The sequence below is a fragment of the Acartia tonsa genome, chromosome 4 (genome assembly GCF_053477335.1).
Source record: "Acartia tonsa isolate MP-2025a chromosome 4, ASM5347733v1, whole genome shotgun sequence".
In the NCBI taxonomy this organism is placed as follows: domain Eukaryota; kingdom Metazoa; phylum Arthropoda; class Copepoda; order Calanoida; family Acartiidae; genus Acartia; species Acartia tonsa.
The window spans coordinates 41,696,768-41,710,534 of record NC_137263.1 but is presented as its reverse complement, the minus strand read 5'-3'; the positions used below and the strand labels follow the sequence as shown (position 1 = coordinate 41,710,534).

The 13,767-nt window shown below is 31.4% G+C and overlaps 1 protein-coding gene across 5 annotated transcripts in view; it reads left to right on the top strand.

The window, feature by feature from the left end:
• The window catches only part of LOC145317278 (anoctamin-7-like), a 162,238-nt gene that overhangs the window by 59,232 nt on the left and 89,239 nt on the right, over nucleotides 1-13,767 (top strand). For 3 of the 5 annotated variants that reach the window (XM_080158287.1, XM_080158288.1, XM_080158284.1), the window contains 5 exons: nucleotides 876-970; nucleotides 1,565-1,696; nucleotides 2,154-2,241; nucleotides 10,882-10,989; nucleotides 13,414-13,550. In XM_080158287.1, coding sequence (XP_080014413.1) covers nucleotides 876-970; nucleotides 1,565-1,696; nucleotides 2,154-2,241; nucleotides 10,882-10,989; nucleotides 13,414-13,550 — 560 coding nt within the window. Of the gene's footprint in view, nucleotides 1-875; nucleotides 971-1,564; nucleotides 1,697-2,153; nucleotides 2,242-10,881; nucleotides 10,990-11,692; nucleotides 11,745-11,776; nucleotides 11,829-13,413; nucleotides 13,551-13,767 lie in introns of all 5 variants that reach the window. The other 2 variants (XM_080158286.1, XM_080158285.1) reach the window with 2 other exon arrangements.

Sequence of the window (13,767 nt, the reverse complement as noted above, 5' to 3'; positions counted from 1 at the left end):
AAATCTGGAAAGATTGGGTTGTGTCATGATTCATCTTTATAAGAGAAAAAGGAAGATAATTAGATTATATAACTGAAAAATATTTATGACTAGTTGTTTCGCCCCTTAAATTTAAGGGCTCTATATTGGAAGGGGCGGGAGAGAACAGCATATTAGCCTAAAACCATCCCAAGACTTGGAATTTAGAAATAACCTAGCTTAAAACCATCATAAGAACTATGTTAATCTTCTCTAAAATTTATAAATCTAATAGTTCAGGGAATATCGATATCGTAACGTACGAACAATAAAAAAATTATATAATTGGATTAATAGCTGATATTTTTAAAAGCATATATTGAAACATTGGTCATACCTTTTTCAAGATGCCCAGTGGATTTATGTCAATCTATTCTCATTAACATTCAGAAATCAGACTGCATCAAATCTGATGTTTATTTGCAAAGTGCTTGAGGCTGCAAAGCTTTTTCATATGAATTATATAAATATTTATGTAATAATATTTTTGTGATTGTCAAATTAATTATTTATGTTTATTTAGAATAGTTTATTGTTTGCACTGAAAGCATGTTTTGCACAATTTTATTTTCAAAACAAACCAATCTAAAAGCAACAAAACTTTATCACTTTATAATACGACTGGAGGCTGCACTCCTAGCATCGACGAGTTCTGTACTCGAAGTGGAAGGGAAAGAATGAATAATAGCTTGAATAATTCTAAGACTTCAATATAAAGATAAGATAGCAATACTGAAAAACAATGTATAGCATCGTATTACAGACAATTTTCCAGGAATACTAAAATAAAATTTATAAATAACTATTTCAGTATTTCTATTATTAATTTTCCATTTAATTTTACTGTTGTTTTCTAGGATGTTTACAATCAGAATGTTGTACCTCTGGATGATTCACACAAGCCAGTCAGGGGGAAAGATGATTCTTCTACTTTCTTTAAAGATAATATAAGGTCAGTTTAAATATATTTTAATGTCTGATTTGGTTCAGGTGGAAATGCTGTAATCGATTATTAAAAACATTTTGTGATTGGCAAACAAAGCCCTAAAAATATAATTTTTGATAGCCATTGCTAAAATGCATATTTATCTCACAGCACACATAAATGCGAAAAAGAATTTTTTATGCGTTTTTATGGGATTTTTCCCTTTTCGGATTAATTGAAGGCTTGCTTATTAAGCTTCTATAATTATGTGCGGACAGAAAATGTACTATAAGTTTAGCTATTTTGCTGCTAGCAGCCTTCAAAGTTTGTTTTTAATTATTTGATTCCAGAAAAAATTTTAACGTTAACTGCATGTGATCCATTTTTTTGGTCATAATTTTTTATGAGATTCTGCATTTGGTAGCTTACATAATATTATTACATTTGGGGAAGATTGGGCTGTAGAATAATAAGAATTTTATATCCTTAACTCGAAATATTTTAAAAGTATTTTATTTATAAAGATTCTATCAAACGCGTTATTAAGTTCAAACTGTCTAAAATTACCATTTTATTTGAAAACATGTTTTTAACAAAATAATAATTCAAACATTATTCTAGAAAAATAGACTTTGTGTTGGTGTACGAGGAGGAGAAGAAAGATAGCCTGGATAATCCCGCATTTTCTGGAGACCTGGAGCCTCCGCAGGCAAACCAGGACATGATGCCCTCACCATCTAATCCAAATCCTAAGTAAGTAAAGGTCTTTGATTGAAAGAAATTTGCTATTGGTGCACATTTAGAAATTAAAGAATGAGGACTATATACAGCTAAATTTGCTTTAGCAGGCGTTAGACATTAAAAGAAGACAATTAGGAAACTTAAATGATTTAACAGCAAACTTCTATGTCTTTTTACAAAATTACTGAAAAAAAATTACCCGCCCCTAATTCTTTTATAGAAAAGGCCATTATTATGATTATTAAGAATGGTTTTAAAAATACAGATCTTTCAAATATCTTTGATTCAATTATTTAAGATTTTTTTAAAGATTAATTTGTAAAACACATAAAATACAATTTTTCTTAGTATCATAAGTATTTTATTCTTTATCTAATTACAATTTGAATTATGTGTATAGCTTCGAAATAAAGAAATTGGAAACAGAATGAGATGTTTTTGCTGTAATATAAAGTATATTATGTTTCAGAAAACCTGGCAAAAAGAAGCAAAAGTTTAGACTTTGGAGGCAAAAGTTTTTGGCCGGGCTACAATCCTTGGGACTTGAGATAGAAAGTGTAAGTTCAATTCAAATATTTTGGAACATTTAATTTCTAAACTGCTGTATTTTTAATTTATTACAGTAGGTAGTTGTTTTTTGTTTCAATTGTTAATTTTTTTCTTAGACTACCAGTTTTTGGGGGAGGAAGGTATTTTTTTTACGGGTGATTTCTCTTTGTAGGTTGGTGGTACCTTCCACCAAAATAGTTATAAAGCTTCCCTGGAAGATTGACTTTGAAGGAGAACCCTTTCGGTTCAGCGGTTAGCGATTTCTTAAGCTACAGACAAATAGGCAAAGGATACAAGACATCCTGTTACTTTTATATAAGAATTAATTAGGTTAGTTTATTTCTTCCGTTCTACTTAAGAATAATTGTTCTTGTTATTTATGCTCAAAATTCAAAATATTACCCCAATTACCATAATTCTATTAAGATTATACAAAAGAAAAACCTAAAGTTACAAGATTTCCATAAACCCTTATAAAAACTGTCAAATCTTTTCTTTTCTTTTTATATAAGCTTCTTCTATAAAGTAAAATGTTTAGTTTCATAAAGAAGATTTGTTTTGTCAGTTGAGTTGACGTTAAATAAATATATTTTCAAATAGTTGGCTGTTTATTTGCAGACTCTATTTGGTTAACTTCTTAAACAAACATTGAAACGCAGAAATAAGAATATAGGTGATACCAATGTTTTTCTTGTGTACATACATTACTTATAATAACACTTTAAAAACCTTTATTTTTACTTCTAAAGCCGAATGAAACATTGATTGTGTTTACTATTAGAAAACATGTAACTTTGAAAAGTGTCTCAAAAATCAGCCATGTGACGTATAAAATTGTGGGAGATAAGAGGAGAAGTGAGAAAGAAAACCCCTAAAAAGAGATAGATAATCCCTAATTGTTATGAGGTTTTTTTTATTTTTGAGACATTTTGTAAAATTACAAAAAGATACCTGAATTATGCACATAAATCAAACCTTAGAGTTTATTTCAAAAGGCTTAAAATAACCTAAAAACAAATAAAAAATAAGCCAAAAAGATCTTAATAAATAAATTAAAATTGATGGTTTTTAGATCAATATATGAAATATATTTTTATAATTTTCCCCTTTCTTTAATTACTGCATATTACTAACATAAATTATAAAACTTAAATTATCATGTTTACAATATTTAGGTCTGTTTCTGTTACATTTTTCTTTTAAACATTGTAAATGTGTAATTAGCAGTATTCTAAAGAAAACTAAAAATGACAAGATTTGTCAATGCAAAATTGAAAAAAATCTGAAAATATGACATAAATACTTCACAAACAATTAGATCAACTTTTTTACTTTTAAAAATAAAAACAGAAAGTGTGATCAAAAATTATTTTTTCATGTTAAAATTCTTTAAATGATAGGCCAGTATATATTTTATCATTGTTTTATTACAATGTATACTGGCCTACCATTGGCTATTTTAATTGTATGACGTAATTTTTATTAGGCACTATAGGCTGCTTCATTTTAAATATCAAATTAAATAGTATGATATGATTCTATTAAATTATATGAAAGATAAAGATAATGAAAAACATAGAAATAATAAAAAGGATTTTAAAATATCAGGTTTCTTTGCACACGCGGAACCTGATTCTGTTAAAGAAATGTTAGAAACTCTTGTATGAGGTTCCAGAGTATCATATGAAGGAATCTCATGCTTGTGGGATAACTTTACAAAATTGCACACACACAACTCACACATATACCCACACACAGACACACACAAACTCACACGTTTACCCAGGGAGTAAGGGAGGGGACAATGGGCAGTTAATTCAATTTTATAGTTGTGACCCTTTAAGTTTGAAAACCCAGATATTTCCAGATAAAACAAGTATTTGCAATATAGCAACCTTTAGTGGAAATTTTTGACTTTTTGAATTGTTTTTAATTCGAAATGCACCATCCTTAAACTGATGCTTTACTACAAGCCTTTGATTCTAGAGATCTAAACTCTTGTTTACAATTCATTTCCATAATTGTTATTATTTGAACTTCGGAAAATTAAGGAAACATACCATTTTACTTTTACAACATCTTTTACCCAAATTTTTTTATTGTATTTATTAAAAAGCTTAGACATGAAAAAGCCTGTAAATAATTATATTACAAAACTTACTAAAACAATTACCTTCCTACAGAACTTTTAACTCAAGTTATTTCATTTAACGAAATAAAAATGAGATACCTTGCGTCAAAATTTCATACTACATAAATAAAATAGTTGAGAACATAAGTACATCTTAATTTTACAGATCTTAAGGTTTAAGTAACATATCTTAGGATAACTGGTAGCTGCGCTCCTAGCATCCAGGACAGAAAAATAAAATAACACCATCTTGAGATTTTAATGATAAACAAACCTTGAACAACTCAGGACTTCGTGAATTTTCCCTAAAATTTTGAAATTAATCAGATCATTAATTACAGAAATATTAAGCTAAAGACAAAAAACTTTTGCCTTTACATTAAATCAATAAGAAACATCTAACATGTCTAAAGTAACGAAAAGAGCTAACCGTTACGGACGTACAAATGTGCAGGACCTAATTATAGGAAGGCTTTGCTCATAATATCTAATAATCTTAATATAATTTCTTTCTACAACGCACTAATCGGAATGAATTAACATTAAACAAGAATTAGATATATAAAATGTAATAATTCAATTTACAAAATAATTTTCAAAATCAAAATATTCTGTCTGCTTGTTATTGTTTATCTTTTTGTTGACGCGCTAGTTTGCCGCAAGATTATGCATGATTTTGCGTGACGTCATTCATAATTGGTCCCCAAGATTGGTTAGAAACTGCTAAATTCTTGCATGTTCCCTTTAAGCCAGTCCCCAAAGTCTGAGACTCCTAAAAATTGAATCAGTGGCGTGCGAAGCACTTTGTCTAGGGGGGGGCATTTTGAAGATTTTGTAAAATTTTGCCCCCCCCTAAATCAAAGTGCCCCGGGGGGGCACTTTGCTTTACGGGGGGGGATTTTGATTATATATACTAATTTAAATAAGGGCGTTTTAAGGGGTGGGATTATTTGATTATGGGCCTTCTACTCTTATCCCTTCTTCCCCATCCCTATTTCCCATTTATATCCCCCATCTCTCCCCCCCCCCCCATCTCTTCTCCCCCATCCCTTCTCCTCACCCTGCAATGACCCCCCACCACAAAATATTTTTTATGGGTGGAAGGGGATGTTATAAAATCTCAGCAGAAAGGATGAATAACCCCATTAAAAAAATTTTTTTGGGGGGGAGATAAAAACACTCATTTTGGAAATAATTTACCAAAAATTAACCTAATATGTAAAACTGATTTTAAATATTTCTCTATTGTATGACAACAAGGATGACAACATCTTTAAGTAGCAAAGCACAAAAAATCATTAATAAGAATACAGACAAGTAGATTTAAAGAGCATCTGTTGAAAAAAATATATATTTTAGGTAGAAAAAGTCACAAATCCTTTTCCCTGTATGTTGTGTGATGACAGTCAAAGTAAATTACATACTGGATGCTCGAAACAGCAAGAAATTTTATTTTTTTTAAATATTATAATCCACAAAAAAATTTATCGTACCATAAAAACCAAAGATATAAAGAACTACGTAAAAAATTTAAAAAATTTATTATTATTTATTATTATTACGTATTTTATTGGTTTTTAATCAGTTTATGAAATAAAATCACAAAAATATTACAAAAATATAAAATTGATAATTATTTACAATTACTACATAAAAATAGATTCGGTTTCTTTCATATGCTCCGTCGTCTAGTCTGAGTGAGGGCAATAGCATCTTTATCATCTTTATCATTAACACAAGGATCTATGATTATCCTGATTCTCTGTTAACTCTGAGCCATCAGCTTAGAACTGAAAAAAAAAGAGAATGAAAGTTTAAGTTAGAAAAAATACATAGTAGAAAGAAATATTAACGGATATTAAGACAGAATTACTACACTTAAAAAAAAACCAGTTTTTCTTAATGACCCTGTAATAACACTAACCCTTTTATCCTCTTATCCACTTATTATATGCATTTTGATATTTAGGAAAACGCATAAATATTGATCTATAATTCTTTAGAAACTCTTTTAACATTGACAATACAGGTTTAATTTTCTTATTTCTACATTCAAAAAGAAACCAAGCTGAAATAATAATTTCTGTATTGATAATTATAGCTTTATAGAATGGTATATTAGACGGTGCTCCCAAGAAAACAAAATTGGCAACCCATGTTATATTAGATTGGTAAAGAAAAGTGTTAAAATATTCTAAAAGTAATTCTGTATTTGATGAGCAAAATTACTTGTCCTTTCATCTACAAATATAAAAATCTCTTAGAAATATGGAAAACTTTGGGGTATAGTCTCTTTTGTGGCAACGCCTCTTAAGGGGCATTTCGTCATATTTTCATAGTAGCTTTTAATAAGTTATTAAGGTTAAGTTAGGTCATGTGATTTAACCGCAGGGTTAGGCAATTGGCCCCGCAGGAGCTATAAATAGGGGAAAAGCTACTGTGAAATACAACGAAATGAACCTTAACCCTTACAGATTCCCACATTAATAGATTGGGGGGGGGGGGGGGCTCAGAGAGCCCCCCCCCTCTATCTCGGCTCCTGGTACAGATAAAGACGTAAAAAAATTTTCTGTTGGTTCATGTGTATTTTTAGAGAAAATTACTTTTTCTAGTCATAGCAGTCAGACCGCTCCTTAGCCGCTTTTTAGCGGCCAGCCGCTAAATTTTAAAACAGCTGTAGAGCGGCCAATTTTGCAGCTAGGATGACCAAATTTTAGGACGAACTTTTATTTTTCATAACAAAAAAATTACTTTTTCTGATCATCGCCGAAAAACGGCAAATATTGGAAACCGCCATTTTCGGCGGTTACGGCGGTAAAACGGCGGTTGGCGGCGCAAATTATTATATTTATCTGTTTATTATTGCTCAAAATTATAGGTCTCTAGCTGTAATAGAAGCCACGATATTCATGATATATGTCTGTAGTAAAAGCCGGACAAAAATTGGTCATAAAGTCAGTCAGGGAGCGATCAAACGGTCATAACACCACTTTTCTCAGAAGGTCATTGATATCTAAGTATTCACCAAAAATATTTTAAATTTCTACCTTATACACAAAAGTCATAATGTAGAAATTAAGATTTATTTAGAATTTTTTCTAATTTTTTTTGCTACCCAACCGAATTTGACCGGACACCACGACTGACACAGACCAGATATCCTAATAAAATCAACTCTTGCCGAGGTATAATTACTAAACTTAAAAAGTCATGAAGTTACAGCTCTCCATCTTACCTACAAAAAAATGAGATTGAAAAAACTAGAGGGGGGGGCTCTGTGAGCCCCCCCCCCCCCGATCTGTAAGGGTTAAGAGGCAGTGTCACAAAAGGGACTATAACCAAAATTTAAAAGATACAAAAATAGCCAAAAACGTCCTTAAAAGCAGTCTGACCTCCATGAATTTTTAATAGTTAATTATACTCCATAATGATGGGAATGTTAACATTAAGTTTTAGCCTTCTATCTTTAATTGCAGTTGAAAAAATCACATTTCCTCCTTAGCATTACGTATTGACAGCCATAGTGAATTATAGAGAAGCTAAAAAGTTATATCAACATATCCTACCATCTTTAAATGGCACTTTAAAACTCTGTTAATTTTTCATTAAGTGGTGTTTCCAAGTAAGGGCGGTGCATGAAGCGCACCTAAAAATATTTACTCCCCCTTTGAACTAAAATCAATTAAAGACAACAAGAGTGGTGTATTTTATCAAGTTAGGAATATAGTGTGTAGTTAGTTTTAAGGGTTTTTAATGAAAATTGCCATAAAAAACATGTCTTTTTGTAAGGGTATGTACACAAAAAAAAATGATAAACTTATCCTGAAAATAATATGACATCATATATAGTTATTCATTAGACAAGGCTTAGATAAATATCAACGCTGTTTCTTTTTTATATAAAATAACTTTTTGATTAAATATTTGTTGTTTACAAATATTTTTATAGAAATAAAAACAAAATATACAATGTGATAAAAAGCAGAAACAATTTGGAAGGGCGCGAAGCGCAAATTATTTTCTTCAAATATGCAGGGAGGGAGGGGTTTTTGGGCTATTTATTACACTAGTCCCCAATATTTCATATAAAATTTTCTTATTTGTTGGCTCAACAACTTTGGGGAATTTTGATTGGTTGGTTAATTAAGTCGAGTTTCCATACATTTCATCCACTAATTGTAATCTATATAAGGGGTAATTTTGTGTATCATCATTGGAGATGTACAAAATTTCTTTGGTAAATAGTTTATATTATACAAATTAAAATACTTCCTATTATCTGGTTTGTTATGTTCAGTGAAAAAAGATTATAACCTAATTTCTACACTAATTAAAAAATTTGGTAAGGTTAAATGAATAGTAACTGTTTGTTTGGCGCGAAGCGCCAAAAATTTTTTTTTTTTGAGTATTTCTTGATCTTTTTTTTGGAAACTGGGATAGTTTTGCTATTTCTGTTGACCAGGGGGGGGCAAAATGGGGCATTTTTCAACTTTTAGGGGGGGGCAGGGGGGGCGGTGGCTAGGGGGGGGCAGGGGGGGGGGCGTTTTGGTGGCTAGGGGGGGGCGATTGCCCCAAATGCCCCCTTCGGTTTGCACGCCACTGAATTGAATATTCGATCCATTGTCCCCTCCCTTACTCCCTGCGTTTACCCACACACAGACACACACATACTATTTCTTCCACACAAAAGTCCCACACATTAAAAAAGATAAACGGATAAAAGTATCCTATTTTTTAATAAAGACAAATAATATGTACTCTTTGTATCAAACTTGGCACACATACTCTAAATTACTTACTTACTAGATATGGACTCTTTGTATCAAACTTGGCACACATTATTAAAACTACCCACTTCTAGATATAGACTAAATTACTCACTTACTAGATATAGGCTTGCACTCAGCAATCTAAATTCAGCCACCTCATAATCCTTCAATCAAGAAAACTGTTCCACAAAATGGAAGTATCATGATTTTAGTTTTTCTGAAAATCATGTACTTTCACTCAGACATCCAATTACAGCTAGATCAAGTTTGTAATTTTCTATTTATAATAAATCAACAAGGATTACATTTTTCATAATATAAAATTATAATTATATTATTATAACTACAGCATGACCCTCAAAAAAGTATTTTTAAGCATCTGCAGCCTATATTTCTCAATAAAATATTAAAAGATTCATATGTACTTGTTCTCTATAATTTTCTACATCAAAGGATATCAAAATATTTTTTTACATCAATTAACAGCCGAGATTTTTAAAGCCAAAGTTTGGAAAAAGTGCTTGAGAAACTGGATATTGCTAAATATTTCTTAGTTTTTTATTAGTATATTCCTTTTTATTAACCAGTTAAAAAACAAATAAGAAAGAAGAGCAAGTTAACAATTGATACATTTTTTATTGCATTAAAAAACGTTACTTTTACATATAAAAAACTACTTTTCAAATTTTACTGAATACATTTTTCTTATAACCATTTTCCCTCAAATCTTATAATATCTCCCACTTATTAATATGACCTTAAATAAACCCCTCCCAAATTTATGCTCATTACCGGATGGATTAGCGCCACCTTTACCAATAAATTCACGCCCACTCATCAAATTAATCTAAGACACATAAAAATCATTTAAATTGTTAAATGTTTAATAAAAGTTTGTAGCTGTAACTTTTTGGTTTTTTAACTTATTTTGATAAAATAAAAAGTGTTTGATTTCTGTTTATGTAAACTTTCAATTTGCTACTATTTTTTATAGGATTTCTTTCTGTAAGGGTGTTTTTGCAATTTACACTAATCTAAAAATGCCTTTTAGAGCAAGTGAAAAAAGTGCTTTCAGCATGAAATAAATTTCTTGGAAACATCTTTATATAAGTTTTATAAAAAGTATTGAAATTATGAGGAAAACACGTCATTTCACTTAAAAAAAACATTTTTCTTGAAAAGTTACTGTTTCCTCAGCCACTTTTTTAAAACTTTGGCTCTAAAAATCTCAGCTGTTAATTGATGTAAAAAAAATATTTTTATATCTACTTATGTGGAAATCTACAGAGAACAAGGACATATACATTTTTTGATAATTAATTGAGAAATATGGGCTGCAGATGCTTAAAAATACTTTTTCGAGGGTCATGCTATAATAGATTATTATATTTCAAAACATAAATGATCCAAAAAAATTATTCAAAATCATTTTAAAATTTCAGAGAAAAATTCAAATCTAAAAACTGCTGATAGAATTGTAAAATTTTAAAATGTTGTTCTGTTGAAATTGTAAAAAAAAAAACTTCTAGCATTTTTTCATATACATGTAGGATGCGTATTTTGTAAAATTTGACAGTGTTCAATTGAAAAGGGGGTTTCATCAATATAGTACTAGAGGGAAAAATGTACAATAACTATTAACTCTATATGACTATATACATTATCTCTGCAGAACTTACCACTAAAATATCTTTCAGATCTAAATTTCCCTATTGAATTATGCATGACCTTTCCCTTGTTTAATTTAGGATGTAGTTGACCAGAGCAAGAATAATCTTCACTTTCTGAAACTACATGTTCCCTGGTCCCTGCTGTGTAGATATGCTGAGGAACTAAATCTCAGGGCTCCACTTCAGGTATTATATTTTTTTGTGAAACTTGATGTTCCCTGGTCCCTGCTCTGTAGATATGCTGAGGAATTAAATCTCAGGGCTCCACTACAGGTATTATTATTTCTGAAACTTCAGGTTCCCTGGTCCCTGCTGTGTAGATATGCTGAGGAACTAAATCTCAGGGCTCCACTACAGGTATTATTATTTCTGAAACTTCATGTTCCCTGGTCCCTGCTCTGTAGATATGCTGAGGAATTAAATCTCAGGGCTCCACTACAGGTATTATTATTTCTGAAACTTCATGTTCCCTGGTCCCTGCTCTGTAGATATGCTGAGGAATTAAATCTCAGGGCTCCACTACAGATATTATTAATTCTGAAACTTCATGTTCCCTGGTCCCTGCTCTGTAGATATGCTGAGGAATTAAATCTCAGGGCTCCACTACAGGTATTATTATTTCTGAAACTTGATGTTCCCTGGTCCCTGCTCTGTAGATATGCTGAGGAACTAAATCTCAGGGCTCCACTCCAGGTATTATTATTTCTGAAACTTGATGTTCCCTGGTCCCTGCTCTGTAGATATGCTTAGGAACTTAATCTCAGGGCTCCACTCCAGATTATTATTTCTGAAACTTGATGTTCCCTGGTCCCTGCTTTGTAGATATGCTGAGGAACTAAATCTCAGGGCTCCACTACAGATTATTATTTCTGAAACTTGATGTTCCCAGGTCTCTGCTGTGTAGATATGCTGAGGAACTAAATCTCAGGGCTCCACTACAGGTATTATTATTTCTGAAACTTGATGTTCCCAGGTCTCTGCTCTGTAGATATGCTGAGGAATTAAATCTCAGGGCTCCACTACAGGTATTATTATTTCTAAAACTTCATGTTCCCTGGTCCCTGCTCTGAAAATATGCTTAGGAACCTAATATCAGGGGTTTTTTATTTGACACAAATTAAAAATAAGGAAAGGTTGTATTTTTTCGTTTGTTGGTAGCCCCGGAGGGTTAGGGCACTGCAGAAATAGAACAAACGTATTTTTATGAAATTGAATTTCAGCCTTATTTAAATTAAACTCATTTTTTTCACAAATTATACCTTCAATAAAGGTAAAAGTAATATAAAAATCTTTACTTTTTTTAGAAGGACAGAAAAATTCTTTAAAATTTTTTTGCTATTTACCATAAAATGTCAATTTGACAAGGAATTTTCCTTTGAAAAAAGCCATGAATATTTGGAAAGTGTAAAAGTTTGCACCATGTGTCAAGAAAGGTCAGAAGAGGAATTTTGTTGTAAATATTTCTCCTCCTTTAAAATTCCACAAATTTCGCAATAAATTTGCACAGAATCAGTGAATAGAATGGTACACCGACAAACCTCCTACCACGACAAACGTCCTAATGCGACAAACGTCCTAAACCTCATAATGCGACAAACGTCCTAATGCGACAAACCTCCTAAAGGGACAAACGTCCTAATGCGACATCTCTTAAGTAAAACGTCCTAAAATTTTCAAAAAATATGAAATAAAAAAATCTTCCAAAATTTGAGAACAAAATCCACTAACGTTAATACAAATTAACAATATAAAATCCAATATGGCGATAAAACACAGGGACATAATTTTTAATTGAATTTATTTATTGAATAACTTTGCACACAGGCTGAAAATTAAAAATCCGTCCGACAGTTTTCCCAAAGTCTGCGTTGGCCATCGAATGGCATGGTCTTTAACCCGATACAATCATGCATAACAAAAATCGACCTTTAATTTTTTAAATTCTTTTTTTAAAATTTATATTCGGACATTTTTAAATTAAGTTGTGAAAGATTTAAATTTTTAAAATATTTTAGGATGTTTTACTTAAGAGATGTCGCATTAGGACGTTTGTCGTTTAGGAGGTTTGTCGCTTAGGAGGTTTGTCGCATTAGGACGTTTGTCGCATTAGGACGTTTGTCGGTGTACCAATAGAATTGTGTAAAAGTTTTGAAATATTGACAATTATGTGAGGAAAGTTTAGTTCGAATCAGCAGGTCACACTATATTTTTAGAATTACAGGGATATATAAATGAAAGATATATTATCTTCCCAAATGTTAACAATTTTATTAACAAATTGTCCCCAATAAGAGCAGAATAAGCAAGCTTTCAGATACGAAAATCGCGAATTGTTGAATTTTTATACTGCAAGCGTTTACCACAGATTATTTGTGTTTATGTGGTGAGCTTGCGTATGTGTGTGCTTTTAACTGTGTAGATACTGTGCAGAGAGAAGCACTTTATAGTGCCTATAAAAAAATGACGTCAACAATTGACCAATGTTGGGCCATTTTGACTTCATTTTTTATAGGTACTATAAAAAGCTTCGTACAGAGAAAATTACAAACTCTGTAGAGCCTGCATCATCAAGTGCCATTGATGTCATATACCCTAGATGATTTTATTCAGGCTCAACCCAACACCTCTATGAACTGGTCTGAATGGATCCTGAAGAAGTTGAGGTTACCCAACCCCATGTCCGAGGAGGTGCCTAACCGTCCACTAGACTACTACACATGTCCCTTCAAGACCTCAAAGCTGGACAGGTATGATAACATCAGCCTCGAGCATGCCGCTAACATTTAGTCAAAAATTTACTTGCACACAGTAAGAAATGAAACATCATAATATATTTATAAAAATAATTTTTCTGAACAGAGGTGTGCGGACAGAAGGTTTTGGGGGCGTTGGACACTCCCCTCAAGTATGTCTAAACTAAATTACAACATTCAGTGATAATTTTCCGATTTTAACACGCCTAAA